Genomic DNA, 23076 nt, shown 5'->3' with positions numbered 1-23076 from the left:
GTATGTCAAGGCTGTATACTGTCACCCTGCTCATTTAACTTATATGCAGAGTACATCATGAGAAAGCTGGGCTGGATGAAGCACAAGCTGGAATCAAGATTGCCAGGAGAAATATCAATAACCTCCGATATGCAGATTATACCCCCCTTATGGCAGAAAGTGAAGAGGAACTAAAGAGCCTCTTTATGAAAGTGAAAGTGGAGAGTGAAAAAGTTGGCTTAAAACTCAACATTTAGAAAACTAAGGTCATGGAATCTGGTACCATCACTTCACGGCAAATAGATGGGGATACAGTGGAAATAGTGGCAGATTTTATTTTTTGGGGCTCCAGATGGTAGAGATGCAGCCATCACTGCAGTTGGTGACTGTAGCCATGAAATTAAAAGATGCTTACTCCTTGGAAGGAATGTTATGACCAACCTAGACAGCACATTAAAAAGCAGAGACACTACTTTGCCAACAAAGGTCCGTCTAGTCAAGGCATTGGTTTTTCCAGTAGTTATGTATGGATGTGAGAGTTGGACTATAAAGAAAGCTGAACACCAAAGAATTGATGCTTTTGAACTGTGGTGTTGGAGAAGACTCTTGAGAGTCCCTTGGACTGCAAGGAGATCCAACCAGTCCATCCTAAAGGAGATCAGTCCTGAATGTTCATTGGAAGGACTGATGCTGAAGCTGAAGCTCCAATACTTTGGCCACCTGATGTGAAGAACTGACACATTTGAAAAGACCCTGGTGCTGGGAAAAGTTGAAGGCAGGAAGAGAAGGGGACAACAGAGGATGAGATGTTTGGATGGCATCACTGATCAATGGACAAGAGTCTGAGTAAACTCCAGGAGTTAGTGATTGACAGGGAGGCCTGGCATGCTGCAGTCCATGGGGTCTTGAAGAGTCAGACATGACTGACTGAACTGACTGAACTGAGAAGAGGTTGAGGTCCAGTCTTCCCACTTGCCTAGGAGCCATCAAAGCAAGAACACTATACTTCTTGTGATAGGTTAAACATTTAATGAGGTCTTACTGTACACCAGATACACAGTTCTAAATGCCTCTCAATACTTCTTAAATTAAATCTTTTAATTCTCATAACCCACAAAAGGGATTCTTTCTCATCTTATTTTAGAACAAGCAAACATTAATAACTTGCGCAACTTGTTCGTGCCATTAATGGTTGGATGGCATCACCGACTCAATGGACATGAGTGTGAGCAAGCTCCAGGAGATGGTGAAGGACAGGGAAGCCTGTTGTGCTGCAGTCTATGGATTCCCAAAGAGTCTGACACGACTGAACTACAACATTCATAAACTTAATCAAAAGGCTAGGAAATATTTCAAAACTGCTAAGGTGTATTTAAAATGATTAGTATGATTTTCCAAGGTATAAGGCAGAAGTATTTTAAGCTATGAAAGCACTAGGGAGCAGCCTATGAAAAATGCCTCTGTTCAATCACAAATATCTAAAGATAACTTCATAAAATGCTTAGTTTCTACTCTGGCATTTGATGAGTTCAGATATTATAAAGAAAAAAAAAAAGAATATAATGAAAGATGTGTCTTAAGTTACCTGAATAATTTTATCACCTGGCTGCAGTAATTTTGATGCTGGTCCTTCAGGCTGTACCCTTGTTACAAATATACCCTTTAATAACAACAAAAAAGATAATTATTTATTGGAAAGAAGTATGCATAAAAAGAAGAGTAACAAGGAGCAATCTTTTTTATAGTATGCAAATATTTGAATTGTGGTACAAGGTTTCTCCCTGTCTTCTCCAATACTGTGATAATGCTATGTTATTTGTGCTTCTGGTGATTCTTACAGTAGTACAGTGATTTTTTGTTAAAGTGATAAAAAAAAAAGTACATATATAGATGTGTAGAAAAGTATTAACAATTAAAATGTCACTTCACAATATAAAGAAGATTAATATTTTGGAGTTAAATTTGTATTCCTCAAACAATTAATTTGTACTGATCACACTTCAAAACTAAAAGCTGAACAGGGAAATCATATGGTGACATCTATCTAGATTTAAATAAATATCTGTTAGATTTTTACTTATGCATAAAAGGCATTAATTTAGTGAATAAAAATTAATAGGCATTTCAAGGATATATAAACAAAACTCACATCGTCATCAGGTCTGAATGGGTTTCCTCTTCCCCCAACCCCTCCTGATATGCTAAATCCAAGTTCTGGATCCTTTTCAACTCTTACTCGAATCTGAGTTAACACAAAAATAAACTTATTGCTGTATCAGGAAAAGTTACAATGATATTCATATGGTAAATTAAGTTTAAGAAAACATAAATATGTAGGAATTCACCAAAAATAAATATTTGGGCAGATGAAATGAAACTACAATGTGAAATAATATGTTAATGAGTTAGTGAGTTAAAGGCACAGCTAAGATTATAAAGCATAGCTCCTAAATCAATCTATTGCTATCTTATGAGGATTATGCAACCAATTAATGTTGACTTTATATATTCTGGACATCACAGACTCTAATGACATAGAGCATACACACAAAACATGTACTTTATTATCAATTTCCATTTGCAAACATCTAAATTACACAATATTTCTGACTATGTTTCATAAGACATATAAAAGATCCCTGGGTGGTTGTTAGGAGGCTAACTTCTTTCCTGAATCTGTTTATACCCTTCAAAGGAGCTAGGATTGATGATCAATTAGTATTATTTTTTACAACCAAGCTATAGAAAAAGAGGCAAGAGCTAAATTTTGTTGTAAAACACTCTCTTTCTCCAGAAACTAAAACAAAATGAATGATACATTTCTCTAAGTTTCTAATGATATTATTTTATTAATAAACTATCAAAATACATGAATATATGACTGTTGACTTTGAAAGCAGTTTCTAAGATTTAATTCTCAAAGCTCTTTGGAGACTATAGTCCAGTTTCAGAAACCAAGTATTAAATAACAATCAGCAGATATAATACACCTTTAAAGTTTAAAGGTCTACTATTTATATTCCTGAAGAACATTTGATTATTGGAACATCATCAACCAGTTTGGAAAAACAACCACCTTAGGGAAAATAAATCATGCCGTCAACGCTATATCCCATGTCAATTTATCAGAATGGGCGGGGGAATCATACAGTCAAGTTAAACCACAAAGTTTAATACCTTATAAACTTAACATGAAACCAAACTATTAAACAAAATGGTAAAAACTATGTTAAAATTCTATATGGATTTATTGCTATAATTAAATAGCCTATAAAATACATTAAAAGCTTAGTCTCATAATCCAAACAGTCTTGATCATTCTTACCTCTTGCCTTGCCAGTTCATGGCCTTGTCTAGGAGAACAATGGGGCTGTGTGTATGGAGGCTGGTGGGCCACTTTCAGCATCAAGTAATCAATTAGTTGTTCTCTAGAGGGATGCCTTGCCACAGATGCCTGAGGAAGGGGGTGATGTATTTGACTATAATTTGCCTGAGGCCTGAGAGGCTGGCCCATCTGTCCATTACTCAAAGGCATCTAAGAAAAACATGAAGTGTCTTAAAATGACTAATAATAATGTCTTATAACAAATATTTGGATTTTCTTCTTGGAGCATTACAAAAGCACTTGAGTTTAACATTCTAAATCACATTATCATGCCATGTATGCCATTTTTTGTTCTGATTTTACACTTTTAAAAGGAAAAGAAAAACCCTGTTAATGTCTTAATTCTAAGTCTGCCTGATGCTTGCTGATAGATTCACTCTTTTAAAGCTTCAAATTAATCACATCTACATTTAAAATTGTTTGCTTTTCTGTAACCGTAACCCAGTGTTAAAATGATAAAACAGTATGCCAAAATTTTAGAATTTAAGTAAGCCCATTAAAAGGGAATCTTTTCCTATACTTAGTCTCTCACATATACTCAAAAGATGCATTTGCTGTTTTTTTGTGGTAGAATTTTTTCATAACCTGAGTATATTCTTCTACTTCTATTCTTTCCTTTCCAGAATTAAAAAGCCAATCCAGCAATGCAATAGAAAACTGATTTATTCCTTTTGTGTGTGTGTGTGTCTCAAGTTATGAAATTTTAAACTCTCTAAATACTAATTCCATAGAGCGTGAGCCACAAAAGTTAAACCTTGACATTTTACTTCTCACAGACTAAACAAAAAAGTCCAGATTATTTTGTTGCTGTTAAAGAATTATCTTTGTTTTAAAGACTCTTGTCTTTTAGACTTAAAAATAATCTTTGTGGAAATGTGATAATAGCTTATTCTGTTAGTGTAAGGAATCTATCTAAAAAAAAAAAGGTTATATTTACATTATAAATATATGCATATAAAGAGATTTTTGTGTAGAAGAGAAAATAAATACATTTAAGCTATTCAATCATTTAAAACTTCACTGTTAACTATTAACCCATAAGGAAATTACAGAAAAACTGCGAGGGAAATTATCTGAGTCCTGTTTCCCTAAAATTGCCCCAAGTAGAAAAGTTTGGGAAAAGATTAAGACAACAATTTCACAACTATTTATCTTATGTGCATCTTGCTGAGGAACACAAAGTTTGGTTTTGGTGAAGAATATTTTTACTTAAACAGAAAGTTCTCTTTTTCACTGTATTATACTTGAGAACTTGGTAAAATATGAAGTCTGGGTATTTTATGACAGGGCACAAAGATAACCCTCTATCACAAATCTTATATTGGTTAGAGAGGAGAAAGAAGTGCTGTATTCTCTGTTTTTTAAACTGTGCTTGTTTACCACTTGGTCACTAGACCTGAAGCAATTAATCTGTCCAGGAGCACTTAAATACTGTGTGTGTGTGTTCAGTTGTATTTGCCTCTTTGCAACCTCACATACTATAGCCCTCCAGGCTCCCCTGTCCATGAGATTGCAGCTATTTTTTTATGCACACTCTGTAGATAGCACTTGCTTTTCTCCATGCTAATACAATTTACTCCTATGGGCAGATTCAATACCTTTCTCCTAGGGAGAATACTCTAGACAATAACTGCTTCTGACTCATTCTTAAGACTCCCTGACACATAGAACTCAGGCATACTTGACATTCTACATCAGTGTTAAACACTGCCAAGGAACATACTAAACTGTGATTAGCAGATTACTCGGGAGAATAAAACACATAAAACAAACTCGGTAACCAAAACTACAAAATGGATATTAAAAAGCAACTGGATAGGAGAACTCAATTAAAAGAAAAGCAACCAAAAAGGGTAAAATAAATAAATATGTGCAAACTTAAATGGCTGGGTTCCTACTCTCAAGGACAATGCCAAAGTTTATATAATATATAACCGTGCTTCACAATTATATCTGGTTATACTAGGGATATAGGCTTAGTTAAGATAAAAGAACAACTGAGGAAAATACTAAAGAAAAGAATTACGTATCCAGCACTGGAGACAAAAAAGTACTCTCTAAATGAGTGACGCTTTAGTTTAAAAGTAATAAGACTACAACCATCATCTATTCCATCATACATAAAAGTCTTTCAAGGTGACTTCCAGTTGCATTAGAAGTATTATCTGTTAAAACGCCTTCACCATTCAATGACGAGCTTAAGACAGGTTCATGTTTAACTCTCCAAACAGTTTACTATCAGGAATGCCCAAAAGCCTTTGATTCAAAAGACAAGATGATACTACAGAAATCCAACATTAACAAAATGATTCTTCAGTGTGGACAAAATCATGGAATAAACTAAGAAACAGCAGAGTGAAATTTTATATATTATTTCTCAATTATTAAAAAAAAAAACTCACTAATCAAGAGGGAAAGGTCCTCACAAAAGCATTTTCACTGTTAAAGCATATTTCTAGTTCAAAAGCTGTAAAACATAGTAAGCTCACAGATACTACTTCATTCCCTGAGCACCTACTTTCATCAGGCTGTCTGGAAGAACATCTTTGTGACTAAGTGTAGCTGATGGGTAGTTCTGCTGTCCTGAAATGAATATATCATCTTGACAAGGATCTCCTGGACAAGATGTCTGGGGATGCTTCAAATGAGGGGGAAATAAAAAATAAACAAATAATGATCTTTAAGATGTGAAACCAAAACAGTGATGACACTTAAGAGGAGATACTGATAGACAATGGAAAGACGAAGAACTTAATCAAACATTACCATCATAACTGCACCTTTATAAGGGCTGTTAACTAGATATATTGTGGTAATCACTGTACAATACATACATGCATCAAACCATCATCATGTATACCTTGAACTAACACAAGGTTATATGTCAGTTATATCTCTAAAACTGGAAAAAAATTAGTACTTTTAACAGTCTTTCAAAGTTACGTGGCAAAATGTTTATTTTTATAATGTGTAAAAAGTACACCTGAATATATAGTTAAGATATTCATGATGCTTTTATGATTTTATTTACAGTAATACCTAGCTTTTAACATTTGCAGCAGTAAGTTTAGTTATTAATCCAAATTAAGACGCCCAAATTTTAAGAGCAGCTAAAATATATGTACTCCTGTTGAGTACAGAAAAAAGTTTTAGTTAAAAAGAAAAAAATTAACTGCTGTTCTTTTAACAGCATAGTATCATCCAGGATTTACTTCTTAATGATGAGCAATATCAATAAATATACAGTCTTACGTGTCTATTTTTCACTTTAATTTAATTCTAAACACACAAAGCTATATTTTAGAAAACTAAACAGATTCTGATAAATAGCAGTATTGTTACCTTCAAAAAAGTGTTATGGCTGGCAACACAGATATGCAAACTTCTACAAAAGGCGTTATGTAAAAACCCAAACAAACTTTCTGGCCAACTCAATATATCAGCATTTTGAAAAATAATGTGAAATCTACTTCATTATTATATGCCACAGGATACATACGAATCTAAGTGTTTGTAATTTAGTCTTAGGAACCATATCTGTGACAAAGCTATCATGCGCAGTCTGTTACTAGTTCAAATTATGGCTTAGTGGGTTTTTGTTTGTTTTTTGTTGTTTTGTTTTTCTTTTGGCTGTGCTGTACAGCATGTGGATCTTAGTTCCCTGGAGTCTTAACCATAGGACCACCAGGGAAGTCCTGGCTTAGTATTTTTAGATGTAGTTTGATCTGATTTTGCGTATTTATACAGTGAATACTTTATTTGCCTTTTCTATTTTTGAGATGTGTTTTCAGAAATGTGTAATCATCAACTTAACTCACAGCTTGAAGTTTAAACTCAAGTGTGAATGTACAACTATATCTTTAAATGAACAAGTACATTATGGATAAAAAGTTAAAGTGCAACAGACTCAAAGACTCTGAATTTAATAATAACAAGCAAAAGATATTACTGATCAAGAATTTGTAAAAAACAATTGCTCTAGATGACTATAAAGATTATCCCTGAGTTAATAACCCCATGGCTTCAGCTGCAAAGAGCACCAGAAATGCAGGGCTTACTAGCCATCATCTCCTCTCTCCCTGTTTCAAGCTGCTAAGTTACAAAATGATTGCTGCCACTAACATGTAACACAGAAACCAAGTGGCAGCAGGTGACAGAGGACAGCAAGCTGAGTGAGGTGCAGGCAGAGCAAAGTGAACCCAGGATACTGCCCCTATCCGAGAAAACAACAGACTAAAGCCAGGAGTGTATGAAAAAGTAGTAGGGGACTGGGGGTGGTGAGAATGGGGACGCTCAAGTAAAAAGCAAAGGACCCAGAAGCAGGGTCAGTATGGAAATAAAACTGTGTGGGAGAGAGTAAGCATTACAAAGGGAGAAAGGTCTTTTCAGGATGGAAGAAGGGCAGAGGAAGTATTTACTCAGAGGTCATGCTACCACCTCAAGTTGTTATGGAAAGACATATAAAGTTTTATAACAGCCAGAGTTGTTCTGTTCTTTCTCCTTTTCTGTCCTTCTTATCTGCTACCCTTAACTTTCATTAAGAATAAACCTTCCTTCTTCCCACAATGATTAGGTGGGTGTTAATGGATTTGGGTTTTGCCTTTTCACTGGTACTTATTGCAATTTCTCCAGCCTCACATTTAATCATATTCTGCAAATTATGATTAAACTTAGTTCCAGGTATTTATTTGCCAACTCTCAGTCACTAAAGTGAAAATTATTCTTTCCTACAACGCCTCTAGGTATTATGCATGGCACAGCATTAAAACGCTGAGTTAGGGAAAGCAAGCTAATTTTAAGAGAGCACTGCAAAGAAAAAGAATTTTTAAAAAACCTCTTCAACTCCTATTGCTCACCCCTTTTTACATAAATAAGAGCTGACTACACCTTTAGTTATGACCACAGAAACTTAAGAGGTAAAGCCTAAATCAGCTTTGCAGAGCTTTACAACTAAGCCATGGAAGAACTGGGAGGTAATCAAGGTATTTATTAACCCACAGTAAAGATTTATTTTCTAGAACTGTTAAACATTATTGACCCAGGGATTTTTGCAGAAACTAATGCCAGTGGCAGGTGATTTGTTATGTAAGTGGATATTCAAACACTCTGGTCAACAACACTTGGGTAACATGAAATGTGGGCTTCTTTCTCATTTATGTACTGAAGTACTGATCTACTGCAGGTACTCACTCGAAAAGTGTGCCCACCAGAACCTCTTCCGTCTGCAACACTCAAGGCGAGACTGCCCTGGCTGCCATGCAGATCCCTAGAGCTGCCATAGTGAAAGTTGCTTACAGCAGTAAAATTGGAATTAAAGGACCTTGACAGCATGCTCTGAATAAAGAGGGGATAGATTTAACAGAGATTAGTGTAGCATGCAAAATTCACAAGACACGTTATACACATAGACATATATAAGTAACCCCCAGATCACGCAGGAATACCATGCAACACTGAATTTTCAGAGACATTGAAAGAAATTGGAACTATTTACCATATATTTACATGAAAACATATATGTATACACACATAAATTATATGTAAACCCAACCATTTACATGTTTAAACACCAAAAAAGAAAGTGCAAACATACAGCTGCTCTTAGGCTATTATGTTCTACTCCTAACCTATCTTATTAGAAGTTCATCAGAAAATAGGAATTGATGTCACATCCAGATGTATTTGTATGTATATGGTTACACACAGAACACAAACTAATTTCTTTGTAAAGACAAACTTTACCAACACTCAGTTATTTCTAAGTCAAAATGGTTTTATAGAAAGAATGCTTCATTCTATAGAAATTGTCTTAAGTAAATACATAATAAAGCACAAAATGTATTTGCAAAAAAATACTTGGCTCTTGTAATTTCAAATAAAAATTACCTTCCACACTTAAAAAATGTCTTAAAGCAAAGTTTAACACACACACAGACTTTTAGGGTATAATATTTAAAAGGCTCCTCCTACTGCTCTGCAATTATCAGGAAAAAAATTCCAATAAATCTAGAAAATGTACATGTAAAACTCTTTTCCCATTCAAATAGATATTAAAGGTGATTGTATTTTTTGAAGTCAGTAGTGGCTCTGCTGTTTAACCTTCAAGAAGCCTTCAAGTTTCACTGACAGACGCCTTCCATGACTGAGTTTATATAAATGCCTAATCGCCAATCCCAGAGTTGCCTGAACAATGTACGTCAATAAAAGCACTGCCTGATTCTCCCTGTTCTTGCTTGGTTATTCCCAGAGTTCACTACTGTACTTTCACATGTGGATGCTTTCAGTCATGTCCCTAAACACTGAAGGTCTGATTGTCAAACCAAGAGAAACCTCATTTTGAACATGGCTTCTTAGTAAGAAATACACAAATGCTTGTTATGGCCATAATAAAGGAAGAAAGGAAGAATTTACTTTCTCCAGATTATGAAGTTGATCTCTTATACAAAGAAGCAATATGACATTTCAGAATGAAAAGAACCTATAAAACTACACGAACAAATTTAGGTGTTTTGTGAATTCTAAAGTAAAGACCAAGGGAAAAGCTGAATAGGCCAAGCTCGTACTTTCTCAAAGCATTTCACAAAGAATAAGGATTTGGCAGAGGCAAGTCATAGGTTCCCCAAACATCTGATTAAAAAGTAAAAATAAATTATACACATAATCGCACACAGAAACATGAAAAAAACACACGTTCGTGCATTATAACTCAGTTTTACATGTTAACTTGAGTGGTCTGATTAACTCTCTTTAATAATATGTTAATCTTGGAACAAAGTCTTTGCTGTCATCTTTGAACATATATGAGGTTTTTGTAAATATTTCACTGAGTAAGAAGGCTAAAAGTTCGGAATAGGTCTGACTTTGAATTTAGGCCTGTAGAGAGAGACGCCCACATAAAACTGCACCCTATCAAAACAGATCAACACATTGTGCAACGTTCAATTAAGTGCTGAACGTATGTCCTGGACGTTGTTTGCTACATGTTAATAGTTGTATAACAGCAAGTAAAAATGGAAATTATCATGTTGTTAATCATATGGAGTGCTTCTTATCAGTTTTTAATATAATAAGGAATACTGACAAATATTGACATTAGGAATAATTTTACAAATTTTTATTCCTTTGCACTATCTGTTGATAAGTTTAACTCAGTCAGTCTTGAGGTTTCTGAGGTAAGATCTATTTTCTATGTTTGTGTTCCAGGTACAGTTTTTGGGGAAGTTGGGAAGGAGGGGTTACTACTTAAAAAAGCCAAGTGAGCTTCAATAACTAATTGCTTTCTGTTTTACTATTAAACTCCCAGCTGGGCAGAGCAGCACCTTTTCCTCTTGAGGTAGGGCAGGCATTGTGAAATCCCCTGAGAAAAATTTTCAAATGCCCACCGTGCCATTAGAATTATGTTTAAGGAAGAGAGGGGGAGATGCAGAGGAACAAATAGAGATCTCCCATCACCATCCACCATTTTCAGCCAATGCTTTCAAGTCTGGGGTCTAAATTATGTTGCCCTGTGTCCTCTAAAGCTTTTTCCTAATTTCAATGAGTTAATTCTCATCTCTAAATTACCAGTGGGCAAACTGGGAAACAACTGCCATGTATTCTCCAAGCAATCATACAGTAAATTCTAAACATAAAAAGCAGAAAAGTACAAGAACAATGAGATGGCTAATCCTTGCTTCCTAATTACTAAAGTCCAGACAAATGTCTGACAGGAAAATAGTGGAGAATAGCCATCTGAGATGTCAACTAACAACAACATTAAGATAACCAAACTCATCTAGTCCTCCAAATCTGCTATTCCTCATCAATATCTAGTTAATGGCATTCCCCAAAAATCAATTCCCCAAAAAACAATTATTCAAGGTACCAACCTCAGGTTTAATCCATTTTCCTCAATGAATGATTACAGGAATATTCCCATCAGAGAAAACCCTTATAAAGTCTATCCCAGAACTGCCTCTTGAATTTATTTTGTCTCAATTCCACTGATACATTTCTCATTCTACTTATTCTCAGGACTGTAAGACAGTCTCATAACTCAATCAACTTAACTATAACTATAGCTTCTTCCTCCGCAAATCCAGTTACACACCATCACCAGAAGTTTATTTATAAAACAGCTATGTTACTCCTTTACTTAAGAAACTTCCAAATTCCTCAGATAAAGTACACAAATTCAAGAGCCTCAACAGAATGTACAGAATTACAGCTGAAACAAAATGGATATATGACAATGAAGCTGCCTAATGCTATAGATGCTCAGCTATTTAAAGCTACAGAATTTAAAAGAGCTAATTACTAGAAACAAAGGTTCAATGTGAATTGATATAAGGTATTAATCCTAATTTTAGGCATTGATTTCCAAACATTTTGACTTCAAGAATTTATTGAGGTTCTATACACTAGCTCCTATTAAAATATCTTATATCAATAAACAAAGCTGAAATAATTCTTGGGTAAAATCCGCTGAGAGATATGAAGCTGAATCTTGCAGAATGAATATGCCATATATATTTGGGCCACAGAACTGTCCTAATATATCAGTTTTAAGGTTAATTTTTTTTTAAACATTTCTCTCTTTTCAAAAGAGTAATATCTACATATAAAGTTACAAAAGCTCATCTACATGAGCTTAAGTTACTTAACAACAATCTCCTAACTATATTAGAGCCACAGACACCTGAGTTCAAACAGGCCAGAAATGCAATATAGGAGAGTCAATAGTAAATGCCATGCCAGAAGCCATCTGAGTCAGTGACAGTGTTAGTTATACAACATGAACTGGGAAAAAAAATCTTAGGGGAAAGATATACATTTATAATACATTTCTTGTTATTCTGTTAACTATATAGTGAATTGCTGTTTTTATACACATATTTACATAATTAATTATTAATAGATGAGCAGGAAGTCAGGAAATACTGAACAGAGGTAAACATGTATATACATGTATTATTTGTAGTATGTGCGGCGCAATCTAAGATACACAAAAGAATGTAAGCCCATTAGAAAACATTAAGGAGTAACAGGAAAGAAGTTCCTATCACTATCGCAACTATTTTGAGCCTGGGTCTCAACTTGGACCTCTAATCTCACTACCAAGGAAAAACTTCTAGAATATAATAAGTATGTATTCAATAATTCAGAGTATCTTATTTCATCTTGCTTAAAAAACAAAGTACGCCAAAAATTTTAAAGGAAAATTAGTAAATTCATGAAGAGGCAAATGAAAAATTCATGTTTAATTACCTTTTCTAATTTTTTGGCCTCAATGTGTCGTAGTACTTGTTCTCGCCAATCATGAGGAACTTTACTTTTTCCCGGAGGATCTAGTAACGAATGCTCAGAACCAACCCTTGTATTTGGTCTTTTTGAAGGACTAGTCCGTGAGTAACTGAAGTCACTAACTGACATAGTTCTCTCTGGTATCTCACTAACAGAGGGTCGAGCACTCTGAGGCCTTGAGGCATGTGGACCATCAACGCTGTAGGTTCGTGCAGAAAGAGGTCTCTGTGATCCTGACATCATTGGAGGAGTTCGTCCCACTGAATGTAACTCTCTATATGACAAATAATCTCCTTCAGGAACTTGGGTCCGCCTCGTGGAACCTGGCTCACCAAGATTTACAGAGGCTGCTGAGGACACACTGCTCTGTCGCTGAATTGTAGTTCGAGTTGCTCCAGGAATGAGTCGGTCATTTGGTGAGATGGCCCACATGTCCCCATGTCTTCCTGGACCAAGTCTCTGGTGTAAATGATACCCAGTATTAGCTCGAACATTGTTATGATTAGAGAAATTCATATTGGCAGAATGTTTAGCGTAACTGTGACTTTCTGTACTCTCTGATCTAGGAAAGCGCTGTGAGGGAAAACTGACAGGATCTACTTGGGGATTTTGTTTGGAGTGCCACAAAGTGTCCTTGACTGCAGCACTGCCACTGTACTGAATATTATACTGCGGAGGACCATACATCTGAGGCACAGACTGGGGGCCGCTTGTTGTGGGACCTCTTATGTGTGGTTCTTCAGGATTATGATTTGAATCAAACTTGAAAATTGCCTTTGCACCCGATATTAAATCAGAAGATGAAGAAGAACCAGTAAATACTTGCAATGGTTGATCATATAAAAGCGTAGCTGACTTGCTCCTGACTATATTTTTTCCATCAATAGTAGATGTTACTTTAGCTGTGGCACTTGGCTGCTGAGGTCCATTATCACTCAGAATGTCATAGATTTTTAGCCCTCCAGTTTCCATATTAGTTATGCTATGAGATTTCACAACAGGTCCAATTGGCCCACTTTTCTGAGGGGAGAGGTCTTCAGTGCTTTTGGAATGACCCACATCAACAGAAGAATCAGTGTCATGTGGCTCGGTCCTCCTAGGAGACTGGGGAGTTTCCTCAGAATGTCCATTTACCTTATTTATGCATTCAACATTAGGAAACTTGTTTCCATTTTCCAAGTGCTCAGCTTCTCCTTTAGCATTATTGCTTAAAAAGCCCATTCCAAGCGCTGTATCTTGTGTCTTTGATCTTTCCACTATCTCTGGTTGAAATGTATCATTAGTTACAAGTTTATTTAGATTCATATTGATATGGTCTAATTTGTGAGATTCATCAGATGTGGCTGTTGAATCAACACCTTTTTCAATAAGAACTAACCTCTCTTCAATATTCAAATCATACTCAGGTAAGTTAAAATCTTTTTTATCAGGAACTTTGATTTTTTCCTCTGTTGAATGATTTAAAATATCTCCATTTTGTAAAAGACTGTTAAAATTTTCATCTTCTTGCCTAAAAGAAAGATAATTTTATCACAAACATCATAAAGCCCAGTTTTTAGTCATGGGGAATATTAACAACAAGCTACTGTGTAAATACACAGAGATAAGAGTGTTGATGGGAGTCACAGATAAAAGACATTTAGTATCAAGCATGTAATTTTAAAATATTATTGTAACAGTCAAATAATAAGAGATTTATATTAAATAGAGACAAGTAAAACATACTAATCAAAGTGCAGATAAGATTAATTATTGCCACTACCATAATCACTGTAACACAATACAGTTTAATAGAGCTAAACAATGAAGAAAAATGTGCATATTTTATAATGAAATAATTCCCTTCTACTGCTGCACCTTTGCATGAATGTTCTAAAATACAAAATGCTTGAAAGATAGGTACATACATGGAGATAAGGGCAATAAGCTGAATAGCTGAGTAAGAGCACACAATATTTTTATGAATAATTCAAAACCTCACAGTATTGATCAATTATATTAAGTATTATTAGATCCAAATATATATAAGGAAATTATACAAAGAACTAAACAATCACTCAAAGATCTACAAAGTATGAAGATCAAAAAAGAAACTAAATATAATTATTTTCTTAAGTGACTACATTGTGTTTAGCAAATATTTATAAAACATGCCATTCCAAAATTATAGAAGATATTTTATTTCTATTTGATAATAATAAAACATATTTGTATTCTTTTGTGTAAATATGTAAGTTACATTTCAACAAATATTTTTTAATACTGACCTTCTGATTAGATAACAGAAAATATTATTAGAAATACAACCAAAGAAGGTATGGCTATATCCCTTTCTTAGCCTTTATTTCATTACAAAACACATGATTTAGAAAATACTTAACTACTTGCCAACTATATCAAATTTTACTTTTCAACAAATTAACCATTATTTTAACATCCAAGAGGTTATAAAAGTAATATTTTACCACACTAGATTTTAGCCTCAAATTCAGAGGAAGGGTGTAAGTGATTAATCTTAAATATAACTACGTAAGAGTTAAAACTCAATGTGAGACATAAAATTCATCTTCCTTTTAAAGTAATGCAAATCAATATATAGAAAAATCTGACTTAAATATACCCAGAATTTAAGTACTCTATAACCCTAAAATTCAGTTAATAATATCCATACAATAAGGTTTGGATTCAGCAGTAATCCAAATCCTTCTATCAAGCATAACCCTTTAACTTGAATTATTCTCAACAGGCTATATTAAAAAACATTATAAAACTGTTCAACCTTTTAATGAAGAGAATTAGAATATATTTTAAGTCTTTTCATTTAAAAGACTAAGATGAAAATGTATGTGCTGTGCTCTGCTTAGTCACTCAGTCTTGTCCAACTCTTTACAACCTCATGGACTGTAGCCCGCCAGGCTCCTCCATTCATGGACAATCCCCAGGCAACAATACTGAAGTGGGTTGCCATGCCCTCTACCAGCCGATCTTCCCAATCCAGGGAAATGTATAAAAGCTAAGCAATTAGTAAATAAACTGGGGAAGAAATTATATACTGTCTGAACCACTTCTATAATATTAATTTGTAAAGTCTTTTATGTTTTAATAATATATATTTAATAATATAATATAAATAGTATATATTTATTTGCCTTGCCATCTCTATGTATTATACAAATAAATTATCTCGTTAAGATGGTCACAAACCTGATTTTGGAATTAATACCAATATGTGTTTGTTTCACTGGAGAGCAGAGTGAGGTATCTTGACTGCTATCAGTATTAAGAGAAACTGAATCAGACATCCGAGATGGAGAAGAACAGTTGCTATTATTCTGATTGCTATTGTGTGTGACTTCATCTGATAAAGAATCTGTATCCTTTGTATCATCTGTAAGAAAAAAAATAAAGCTACTGATAAAGCCACATAGAATTTCCAGTAATGAAAAATGGCATTTATATTGTCTTGGCTCAATATATAAGATAAGGAATTATATGGATAGAAGATAACCAGAGGCTCACCTCAGAAAATTCAGTCCTAATACATACAAAGATTCAAGAATTTAAAAACAGTGATACCTTCAGTTAGTTTTTAGTGATACCTATAGTTTCCTTTTTAAATATGAACGATAGAGTTACCCAGAATCTGATTTAAACTACTGACACAAATGTTATTACATAATGTTTTTAAGGCCATTTTAGGCCGTTTTAGTGAATACTGTTTTCCATGAATTTAGTTTTAAAAAGTTGTAACAGTAAGAAATATATACTATAGTTCATAATCTCAATAAACTTATTATCTGGGGTATAAATGATTTCATACATGTATGGAATTGTTTTTACCTATTCTGATAATAAAAATGAGCAGCATAGTTAACCAAAAAAGAAACACCACACAAATCCATAAATTTTCCCAAGGTCAGCTTTCCCCTTTCTAATATCATTTCAAAGAACTATATATGAATAGTGAATTCTCAATATGTGAGATGTTTTTGCAACAACTATATAAACAAACAGATAATATTCATATTCCACTTTAGGCAGGTAGTAATAAAAAGTACCATTTTTTAAAAGTAGTGATAAAAAGATAGTAACTTAGTATGTTTACAACCCTACAGGCATGGTAGCACATGGGTCTCTATAACTTCTGCTTTAAGGTGTTTGGGTCTGAGAATCTGAATTTTTAATATACTGTTAAACTACATGGCACTTAAGTTCTCTCCTATTTACATTCTCCTACTTCTTTCTCCTCTTGATGAAAGTGAAAGAGGAGAGTGAAAAAGCTGGCGTAAAGCTCAACATTCAGAAAATGAAGATCACGGTACCTGGTCCCATCACTTCATGGGAAATAAATGGGGAAACACTGGAAACAGTGTCAGACGTTATTTTTGGGGGGCTCCAAAATCACTACAGATGGTGACTACAACCATGAAATTAAAAGACGCTTACTCCTTGGAAGGAAAGTTATGACTAACCTAGATAGCATATTGAAAAGCAGAGACATTACTTTGCCAACAAGGTCCATCTAGTCAAGGCTATGGTTTTTCCTGTGGTCATGTATGGATGTGAGAGTTGGACTGTGAAGAAAGCTGAGCGCCAAAGAATTGATGGTTTTGAAGTGTGGTGTTGGAGAAGACTCTTGAGAGTCCCTTGGACTGCAAGGAGATCCAACCAGTCCGTCCTAAAGGAGACCAGTCCTGGGTGTTTGTTGGAAGGACTGATGCTGAGGCTGAAACTCCAATACTTTGGCCACCTCATGCGAACAGCTGACTAATATTGGAAAAGACCCTGATGCTGGGAAAGATTGAGGGCAGGAGGAGAAGGGGATGACAGAGGATGAGATGGCTGGATGGCATCACCGACTCGATGGACGTGAGTCTGGGTGAACTCTGGGAGCTGGTGATGGACAGGGAGGCCTGGAGTGCTGCGATTCATGGGGTCGCAAAGAGTCGGACACGACTGAGCGACTGAACTGAACTGAACTGACTTCCTTCTCATGGGATAACTGTGACAATTAGATAATAATATGTAAACTATTTAGCATAGTAACAATTAGTAACAAATATCACTACCATTATTATGAAACCCCAAGCTATCCTTTAAAGGGCCACCTTGCCAGTAAGTTTCATCAATGACATAAAGGTACAGACTGGATAAATCTTTGGTGGAGATAATGTAGACATTTTCAGACATTTGGTGGAGAAGAGTGAGGGAAGGATAAAAGGAAGGGATAGCTACTCTCCGAGTTGTCTTTCATTTCTGAGAGTCTGAGATTCTATGTTCGGTAGAGGTGAGGGGGTATATTAAAAAAAAAAAGTTCCTTAACAGATAAAATAACAACAAGCATCTGTTATACATAAGGTACTTTGCTAGATCTGAGTACACTAACCCAATATATTTGAAATTCTCAAAATCTTTCATTAGCTTAATTGTATGTCTAGTTAGATGTATGTGTGCTAAATCACTTCAGTCATGTCTGACTCTTTGCAGCCCAATGGACTTGTAGCCCGCCAGACTCCTCTGTCCATGGGATTCCCCAGACAAAAATACTGGAGTGGGTTGCTGTGTCCTCCTCTAGAGGATCTTCTCGACCCAGGGATCAAATCCACATCTCTTATGTCTCCTGCCTTGCCAGGTGGGTTCTTAACCACTAGCACCATCTGGGAAGCCCAGTTAGATGTATACACATGGAAAAAATTAAGGAGCTCAAAGATCATACAGCAAACAAGTGGTAGAGATGGAATCATAATCCAGGCTTATCTGCCTAAAAAATCCATGTCATGTAAGTAAACTTGCATGAATGAAGGAAGAGATCCACCAAGATTTTTCTTTAAAAACGAGAGATAAGGAATAGACCCTTTACAAAGACATGTTTTAAAAATTGCTTCTGAAAAGTATTTTAAATAACATAGTAAAATTTAGTGAAAATTTCTTTGAAAAAAAAATTTATAAATTTTATTCAGTCCATTTCTGTTCCTAGCGAGCTATCTTTTGACATCTAACCTTTTTTGTTACTACTAAGTGCTACCACTTTGGGCTGGTTAATAGAGGTTTCAATTAATGGTGGTCGCATCTCTGCCATTTTCATCTCTTCATCAGAAGAAAGTTCTTCAGATTCCTAATTTGGAGAAAAAAAGAGAAAAATATTAACAAAAATAAATTTTGGTTTCTTTAAATGAATAAATATTAAGTTATATGAACTTCAAAGAGAAAATACTTGACACAGGCATAAAAGCTTTTTACGGTAACTGAATAAAACTAGTATGTGACTTAAATTTTTCAAGACATGGCAATAAAACTATGGAAATTATTAACACTACACCAAAGTGTCTAAGGTATAATTTTCTGTGTGGTCCTTAATTCAACTGTATTAATGATTAGTATGTACCTGGTACTATTATCAAGTGCCAGAGAAACAAAAATGAGTAAAACACAATCCCTGCTGGTGAAAAACTAGTGAAAATGCTAGTTTTAGCATTTGTTTTAGTGCTAGTTTTAGCATTTGTTAGAGCAGTTTAGTGAAAATGCTCTAACAAAAAGTGTATTCCTAGTTCTTAAATTTATTCCTTCAAGGATCACCAGGTTCCAAGGAATCAGAAGGACTGAGATGCTCTTCCACCAAGATAAATTAATGGCAATTTCTGTCCAATTTGAAGACAGAATCTTTTATTACTCTCCATGATTTTTTTCTCTGATATTTGGCAATTGTCCCATGCAATTTACCACTGAGTGCTGTTAGCACATACAAAGAGACTCTGCGGTCAACAAGTATTAATAGAAAGATTTTAACATTGTATATAATAGACATAAAATCAGATCTTCTGCAGTTTATTTTTAGCTAATATAATGAAAATAAATAAAAGGTCTTAAAACAGTATTCTATTAAAAATACTAAGATTTCTAAGTGCTTTAAGTGTCATAATAAAATATAAACTGAAATCAGAAAACTATTTCAATAAAAAGGCCAGATAGTAAATATTTTATACTTTGCAAGCCACACATTCTGTTTCAACCAACCAATTCTGCTGCTCTGGCATAAAAGTAGCCACAGACAATATGTAAGCAAATTACCATGGCTGTGTGCCAGTGAAACTAAATGTCATCTAATTTTTCATATTTCACAAAATATGCTTTTTCTTTTGACCTTTATTCAATGTTCAATAATGTAAAGCTGTTCTTAGCTTGCAAGCCATATGAAAATAGGCAGTGGGCCAGCTTGGGGCAACAGGCCATAGTCTGCCAACCCTGTTCCAGACTCTACTACAATGGATTTAGACTGCTAAGTAGTTAAGGGTGAGAAATGTAAATTGGGTTTAGTCTTCAAGGGTAAGTTAAGAGGTAAATAGCATTCTGAGTAGAGGGAAACATGGAAATAAGAAAATGTATGACAAGTCAGCTCCATGAAGCTGAAATTTAGGAAAAGGGGCAGGAGAAACAGAAAAGGCAGACTGGATTGCATAGTAAAAGGTTATGCTCTGAGTATGAACTCAATTAAGTACATGCTTAAAGTACAATTATTGAAAGTACATTACTGAAAGTACAATTACTGAAAGTACATTACTGAAAGTTGCCAAGCTAGAAACTCACAAGGCAGATTATCTTTTAAAATAATAACTCTGATATTAAAGGTTTATAGAAAGAGAGACTGGCAGAAAGAAAACTGGGTATAGCAATAGTCTTGAACAAAAAAGACTACACCTGTCCTGCAATGGCAGTAATAGCTAGTACAGAAAAAAAAAAAGAACTGGGCAGAAATTTTATTACCATTAACAGAACTTGACTGGTACAATGAATACAAACAATGAGATAACAGGACGAGGAGGTTTGTCTCAGCCTTTTGATTTTTGATATCTGCAGCATCTAAACTGCTGACCAGACCTTCTTCTCCATGAGACTATATTATACCTGGGCTTCTGCGAACTCTAGTCTCCTAAACCTCCCACCACCTTTCTGTTTCCTTTGCTCATGTCAATTAATTTTCCTGCAGTTTGCTCATATTCTTTCCTTTCTTACTCTTTCCCCCATAGCTACTGCATTTTTTCCCCCAATGATTATGTTTATTTTAATTAAGACTTTTTATTTATTTTGACCATGCCCCACAGCATTTGGGGTCTTAGTTCCGCAACCAATGAGCAAACCTGTGTCCCTTGAATTGGAAGCATGGAGTCTTAACCACTAGGCCACCAGGGAAGTTACAATGATTATGTTTAATGTAGATAATTCCGCTAAAAAATGTTCAGTGGCTCCCCAACATTAAGTCCAGATTTCTCAGCATAGCTATCAGGAAACAATCTACTCTACTAATTTTATTTCATTAACTATATCCCCTGATACATTTGGTCAGATGGTCTGACCAATGCTCTTTCCTACATTTTCTAAAGGCGGTTCTTTTGCTCTCATATTCTTTTCACATTTCATTCAATTCTCCTATTTCTGTTAACTGAAATACTTCAAAATACAAGTTAAACGTTTCCTTCACCTCAAAGCATCTGTGGTTCTTTATAGCCAGAAAATACCTCTTTCTAAATTTCTATAAAACTTAATACCTCCAGCAGTTTATGAGGCGAATGTAGAATGGTGCAATCACTTTTGGAAAACTGGCAGTTTCTCAAACAGTTAAACATAGAGTTACCATACAATCTAGCAAATCAACTCTAGAAGAAAGAGGATGTATTTTCTTTGGGTATAAACTATACCCAAGAGAAAAGAAAATATATATCCACACAAAAACTTGTATACAAATATTCAAAGGAACCTCACTCATCATTAGAGACAAAATGTGGAGATAACTCAAATGTTCATAATGGACGATGACAATGAAATATAGAGACATTAAAAAAAAATGGATGAAGTACTGACCCGTGCTACAATATGAATAATCTTGATGATATTGTGTTAAATGAAACAAAGACTACATACTGTATGATTACATTTATATGAAATGCCAAGAACAGACAAATCTAGAGGCGAAGACTACTAGTTGCTCAGGACTGGGGAGGAGGATATAGACATTGTAGGGAGACAACTAAGAAGTACGGGCTTTCTTTTAGGGTAATCAAAATGTTCCAAAAGTGTTTGTGGTGAGGGTTGCACAACTTTCAGTACACTAAAAGCCACTGAACTGCACCCTTTATTTAAATGAGTGAGTTGTATAGTATATGAGTTATACCTCAATAAAGCTGCTTTAAAAAAAAAAAAAAGCTTTTATTGATCCAAGGGAAAAATCTCTTTTAAAAGTCTCAGATATTCAAGGAAAAAAAAAAAAACTTTATAATCAATGATAAATGCCTAAATAAGTCAAATAACTGACTTATTATTTGGTAAACCAACAGCAACTCTTTCATTTTTAAGTTACTGAGATTAAAGCAATTGCTATTATAAATTTTACAGAATTAGAACTGCCACAATCTAATTTAAATAGTAAAAATTTTTATAACCTCTGTACTCCAATGTTGAAGCTTAAGTGATAAATGAGTGGTAAACAAATATGATGAAATTTCTCAATGGCAAAACTGTATTAGTGTATTTTCTGCTATTGGTATCAGGTTTCCCCTACCTTTAGTTAGCAACAATGAAATGTTAAATTCTTATCATTTAACATTACTCCAGAATAATCATAAAGCCATACCTCAAAAACATCATCATGATTAACAATATGCTTCAAGTTCTCAGAGGCTTTCACATTTGCAGTCACTGGCAGATTTCCAGAACTGACCTCAGCTTCAGGTTCATTGGTCTTCTGTATAGAGTTTCCTATCATATACTTTTCTCTTTCATCAGCTTTGCTTCTTACTGGAGTGATACTTTCAGAAGTCTAAGCAAAAGAAAAGATAAAAGAACTCACATTCTTTACACCTATTACTGTATTAAAGTTCAGATGAAAATTTAAAAGTATATTCCTATTATGGGTAAACTGAAGAAGTTTTAAACACGGAAATCTGTAGCACTGAGAGAGAAAACGCTCACTGTGGGAACAGGCAGTCACAAAGGTCCATGAGCCACATTAAACTTGACAATTTAGCTAAGGTTCCATTTCATCCTAGAAGGTGCAAAGCTGCTATTTATGAGTGAGTCACTTGGCATGTGCAAACTCAGGAAGGTTCGATTTTTTCCTGCTCTTTGTGGAACGAATAGAAACTTCAGTGACAGGATAAAACTTCTGTTTCTGTGATACAGATGCAGAGGGGAAAGTTCATTAAAGGAACACACAATTTTGGGATCTGTGTAGGTTTTGGAAACATCCTAGGGAAACATCAATGATCTGTCACAGTAATTACATTTAAAATGAAAACTGGGTAGAATGGATCAATATTACCAGGGGAAAAAGCATACCTATAACCATGAACTTTCTGACATTCATTATCTTATTCTTTGTTCAGGCAATGTTAGTTCAAAAGCTATGCTACACTCTCCTGCCCATCTGGACAGTCTGT

At 34.7% G+C, this 23076-nt stretch overlaps 1 protein-coding gene across 6 annotated transcripts in view; it reads right to left on the bottom strand.

The window, feature by feature from the left end:
* ERBB2IP (erbb2 interacting protein) overlaps positions 1 to 23076 on the bottom strand; it is a 129699-nt gene that overhangs the window by 5951 nt on the left and 100672 nt on the right. The window contains exons 18-26 of one of the 6 annotated variants that reach the window (XM_010845536.1): positions 22272 to 22457; positions 18647 to 18761; positions 15851 to 16034; positions 12611 to 14156; positions 8555 to 8698; positions 5883 to 6002; positions 3305 to 3514; positions 2129 to 2221; positions 1565 to 1639 (exon numbers count right to left, since the gene is read on the bottom strand). In XM_010845536.1, coding sequence (XP_010843838.1) covers positions 1565 to 1639; positions 2129 to 2221; positions 3305 to 3514; positions 5883 to 6002; positions 8555 to 8698; positions 12611 to 14156; positions 15851 to 16034; positions 18647 to 18761; positions 22272 to 22457 — 2673 coding nt within the window. The remainder of the gene's footprint in view (positions 1 to 1564; positions 1640 to 2128; positions 2222 to 3304; positions 3515 to 5882; positions 6003 to 8554; positions 8699 to 12610; positions 14157 to 15850; positions 16035 to 18646; positions 18762 to 22271; positions 22458 to 23076) is intronic. The other 5 variants (XM_010845537.1, XM_010845538.1, XM_010845539.1 and 2 more) reach the window with 5 other exon arrangements.

The sequence above is a fragment of the Bison bison genome, unplaced genomic scaffold (assembly GCF_000754665.1).
Source record: "Bison bison bison isolate TAMUID 2011002044 unplaced genomic scaffold, Bison_UMD1.0 scf7180017864218, whole genome shotgun sequence".
NCBI classification, from domain to species: domain Eukaryota; kingdom Metazoa; phylum Chordata; class Mammalia; order Artiodactyla; family Bovidae; genus Bison; species Bison bison.
This window is presented reverse-complemented; position numbering and strand designations above follow the sequence as displayed.